Genomic DNA, 5,000 nt, shown 5'->3' with positions numbered 1-5,000 from the left:
TGCAGCCCCTCCCCACCACCACTACGCCTCCATATCCTGTCCATGAAAACCACAAACAGGATTGGGGACAGAGTGCCCCCCTGGAGGAGGCCGACCCCACCGGGAACCACTCCGACTTACTGCCCAGGATCCGGACTCAGCTCTCTCTTTGGGGGTACAGAGACTGGACCCCCTCAGAAGTGACCCCCTCACCCCAGACTCCCACAGCACCTCCCACAGTATCTCCAGGGACCCGGTCATGGGCCTTCTCCAGATCCACAAAGCACATGTAGACCGGATGGGCCCACTCCCAGACCCCCTCCAGGATCCTGGAGAGTGCAGAGCTGGTCCTGGTCCAGGTCCAGGACTGGATCCACCTGGTTCCTCTTCACTCTGAGGTTCTACAGGACCAACCTCCTTTCCAGCACCTTGGAGTCGACTTCACCAGGGAGGCTGAGGAGTGTGATCCCCCTGGAACTGGCTCACACCCTCTGGTCCCCCTTTCTGAACAGGAACCACCACCCCGGTCTGCCACTCCCTCTGCTCTGTCCCAGACTTCCACCAGTGTGTCAGAGACGTGTGGACCAGGACCAGGACCAGGACCAGGACCAGGACCAGGACGGCCCCAAACATGGTGTTTGTTAAAGAGGATCCAGGACCAGCACACAAGTCTAACACCAGACGCTGGGGTTCAGATCAGGGAGGCCGTTCCTCCCAATCAGCCTCTCCAGGTGTCTCCATCGTTGCCCACGTGGGCGTTGAAGTCTCCCAGCAGGACTCTGGAGTCCCCTACTGGAGCCCCATGCAGGACTCCATTCAGGGTCTCCAAGAAGGCCCCAGACTCTGAACTGCTGTTCGCTGCATCTGCACCAACAACAGTCAGAGTCCCCCCCCACCACCCGCAGGCGTAAGGAGGCCACCCTCTGGTCCACCGGGGTCAACTCCAACACCGCGGCGCTCAGCCGGGGGTTTGAGAGTCTTTAGTCCTACACGTGTCTTTAGTCCTACACGTGTCTTTAGTCCCACACGTGTCTTCAGTCCTACACGTGTCTTCAGTCCTACACGTGTGAGTTGCGGTCGTGTCTCGTGTGCGTGGTACTCACTCTTGTCGTGCCAGCTGACGTTGCGTCTCGGTTTGTCGCTGCCGTCCTCCTTCACGTCGGATCCTCGCCGCTGTAATAAAGATGTTTATGTGTTTATTTATAAAGATAAACAAGAACGTGATAAACAACTGTTTACCTGTGAAGAGTAAACATGATAAACAGCTGTTGACGTGTGAAGAGTAAACATGATAAACAGCTGTTGACGTGTGAAGAGTAAACATGATAAACAGCTGTTGACGTGTGCGTGTGCGGCGTAAACATGATAAACAGCTGTTGACGTGTGAGGAGTAAACATGATAAACAGTTGTTGACGTGTGTGTGTGCGGCGTAAACATGATAAACAGCTGTTGACGTGTGAAGAGTAAACATGATAAACAGCTGTTGACGTGTGCGGAGTAAACATGATAAACAGCTGTTGACGTGTGCGTGTGAAGAGTAAACATGATAAACAGTTGTTGACGTGTGCGTGTGCGGCGTAAACATGATAAACAGCTGTTGACGTGTGTGTGTGAAGAGTAAACATGATAAACAGTTGTTGACGTGTGCGTGTGTGGCGTAAACATGATAAACAGCTGTTGACGTGTGCGTGTGCGGCGTAAACATTATAAACAGTTGTTGACGTGTGTGTGTGCGGAGTAAACATGATAAACAGCTGTTGACGTGTGTGTGTGTGGCGTAAACATGATAAACAGCTGTTGACGTGTGCGTGTGCGGCGTAAACATTATAAACAGTTGTTGACGTGTGTGTGTGCGGAGTAAACATGATAAACAGCTGTTGACGTGTGAAGAGTAAACATGATAAACAGCTGTTGACGTGTGTGTGTGTGGCGTAAACATGATAAACAGCTGTTGACGTGTGCGTGTGCGGCGTAAACATGATAAACAGTTGTTGACTTGTGTGTGTGCGGAGTAAACATGATAAACAGTTGTTGACGTGTGTGTGTGCGGCGTAAACATGATAAACAGTTGTTGACTTGTGTGTGTGCGGAGTAAACATGATAAACAGCTGTTGACGTGTGTGTGTGCGGCGTAAACATGATAAACAGTTGTTGACGTGTGTGTGTGCGGCGTAAACATGATAAACAGTTGTTGACTTGTGTGTGTGCGGAGTAAACATGATAAACAGCTGTTGACGTGTGTGTGTGCGGCGTAAACATGATAAACAGTTGTTGACTTGTGTGTGTGCGGAGTAAACATGATAAACAGCTGTTGACGTGTGTGTGTGCGGCGTAAACATGATAAACAGTTGTTGACGTGTGTGTGTGCGGCGTAAACATGATAAACAGTTGTTGACGTGTGTGTGTGCGGCGTAAACATGATAAACAGCTGTTGACTTGTGTGTGTGCGGAGTAAACATGATAAACAGTTGTTGACGTGTGTGTGTGCGGCGTAAACATGATAAACAGTTGTTGACGTGTGTGTGTGCGGCGTAAACATGATAAACAGCTGTTGACTTGTGTGTGTGCGGCGTAAACATGATAAACAGTTGTTGACGTGTGTGTGTGCGGCGTAAACATGATAAACAGCTGTTGACGTGTGTGTGTGCGGCGTAAACATGATAAACAGTTGTTGACGTGTGTGTGTGCGGAGTAAACATGATAAACACATGTTTACCCGTGTGTGTGTGCGGCGTAAACACACCTTCTTGACGCTGCGCTCCTTCTTGTGGCGTTTGTGGCGGCTGCTCTTGAACGTCTCCATGCGGCTCCTCATGTTCCTCTGGAACACCTCACGGTCCTGACGCTCCTTCTCCCCCACAGGCATGAAGTGACGGCTGTAGTGGGACTGGTACTGCCCCCCCCCCCCCGACAACAACAACAACAACAACAACATCAACAACAACAATGTTATCAACAACAACCACAACAACAACAACAACAACATCAACAACAACAATGTTATCATCAACAACCACAACAACAACGTTATCAACAGTGTGTGTGTGTGTGTGTGTGTGTGTGTGTGTGTGTGTGTGTGTGTCTCTGTGTGTGTGTGTGTGTGTGTGTGTGCGTCTGTGTGTGTGTGTGTGTGTGTGTGTGTGTGTGTGTGTGTGTGTGTGTGTGTGTGTGTGTGTGTCTGTGTGTGTGTCTGTCTGTGTGTGTGTGTGTGTGTGTGTGTCTCTGTGTGTCTCTGTGTGTGTGTGAGTGTGTGTGTGTGTGTGTCTGTGTGTGTGTGTGTGTGTGTGTGTCTCTGTGTGTGTGTGTCTCTGTGTGTGTGTGTGTGTGTGTGTGTGTGTGTGTGTGTGTGTGTGTGTGTGTCCCTCTGTGTGTGTGTGTGTGTGTGTGTGTGTGTGTCCCTCTGTGTGTGTCTGTGTGTGTGTGTGTGTCTCTGTGTGTGTGTGTGTGTGTGTGTGTGTGTGTGTGTGTGTGTGTGTCCCTCTGTGTGTGTGTGTGTGTGTGTGTGTGTGTGTCCCTCTGTGTGTGTCTGTGTGTGTGTGTGTGTCTCTGTGTGTGTGTGTGTGTGTGTGTGTGTGTGTGTGTGTGTGTGTGTGTGTGTGAGTGTGTGTGTGTGTGTGTGTTACCCGTCTCCGTGGTTTGTACAGGTTTCCTGTCAGGAAATGATGCGTTTCTGTATCTTCTTCCACTTTTGCTCCGGGAACGTTATCGATCACCTGCAGGTCCAGACACACGCCGCTGCCGTTCTCACGCCTGGAGCACGCCATCAACACGTTAGCAACACGCCGACAACACGTTAGCAACACGCCAACAACACGTTAGCAACACGCCGACAACACGTTAGCAACACTAACGTGTTGTTGGCGTGTTGCCTAACGTTGTTGTCGGCGTGTTGCTAACGTGTTGATGGCGTTGCTCCAGGCGTGAGAACGGCAGCGGCGTGTGTCTGGACCTGCAGGTGATCGATAACGTTCCCGGAGCAAAAGTGGAAGAAGATACAGAAACGCATCATTTCCTGACAGGGAACACCTGTACAACACGGAGACCGGGTCACACACACCACCTACACACACACACACACACACACACACGCACACACACACACAACCACACACACACACACACACACACACACACACACACACACAGACACACACAGACACACACACGCACAGACACACACACACACACACACACACACACACACACACACACACACACACTATTTTTATAATAGAATCATTAAAGGTTAAATAGAGAGCTAGCTATAGCAGCTAGGAGAGCTAGCTACAGCGGCTAGGAGAGCTAGCTACAGCAGCTAGTAAAGCTAGCTACAGCAGCTAGGAGAGCTAGCTATAGCAGCTAGGAGAGCTAGCTACAGCGGCTAGGAGAGCTAGCTACAGCAGCTAGTAAAGCTAGCTACAGCAGCTAGGAGAGCTAGCTATAGCAGCTAGGAGAGCTAGCTACAGCGGCTAGGAGAGCTAGCTACAGCAGCTAGTAAAGCTAGCTACAGCAGATGGAGAGCTAGCTACAGCAGATGGAGAGCTAGCTACAGCAGATGGAGAGCTAGCTACAGCAGATGGAGAGCTAGCTACAGCAGATGGAGAGCTAGCTACAGCGGCTAGGAGAGCTAGCTACAGCGGCTAGGAGAGCTAGCTCCAGCTGACCTGGTCGATGACGCTGATGGCGTCGCGGATGTTGATCTTCTGGTACGCCTCCCACAGCTCGCTCTTCCTGTACACGGACTTCCTCAGCAGCACTTTACTCAGGTAGTTCTTATCAAACTGCTCCCACCTGAGGACGGGGGATAAACATGAGGACGGGGGGATAAACATGAGGACGGGGGACACTCGTGAGGACAGGGGACACTCGTGAGGACGGGGGGACACTCGTGAGGACGGGGGATAAACATGAGGACGGGGGACACTCGTGTCTCTTTGTGGTTGTTTTGTGTCTCTTTGTAGTTGTTTTGTGTCTCTTTGTAGTTGTTTTGTGTCTCTTTGTGGTTGTTTTGTGTCTCTTT

General features: G+C 50.8%; 1 protein-coding gene across 1 annotated transcript in view; it reads right to left on the bottom strand.

The window, feature by feature from the left end:
• slc9a5 (solute carrier family 9 member A5) overlaps nucleotides 1-5,000 on the bottom strand; it is a gene marked incomplete at its 3' end in the record, with an annotated part of 26,367 nt that overhangs the window by 2,137 nt on the left and 19,230 nt on the right. The window contains 6 exon segments of the mRNA XM_083919117.1: nucleotides 1,083-1,152; nucleotides 2,724-2,873; nucleotides 3,604-3,730; nucleotides 4,573-4,586; nucleotides 4,589-4,647; nucleotides 4,650-4,771. Coding sequence (XP_083775243.1) covers nucleotides 1,083-1,152; nucleotides 2,724-2,873; nucleotides 3,604-3,730; nucleotides 4,573-4,586; nucleotides 4,589-4,647; nucleotides 4,650-4,771 — 542 coding nt within the window.

This window comes from Echiichthys vipera, assembly GCF_963691815.1.
Source record: "Echiichthys vipera genome assembly, chromosome: 1".
In the NCBI taxonomy this organism is placed as follows: Eukaryota; Metazoa; Chordata; class Actinopteri; order Perciformes; family Trachinidae; genus Echiichthys; species Echiichthys vipera.
This window is presented reverse-complemented; position numbering and strand designations above follow the sequence as displayed.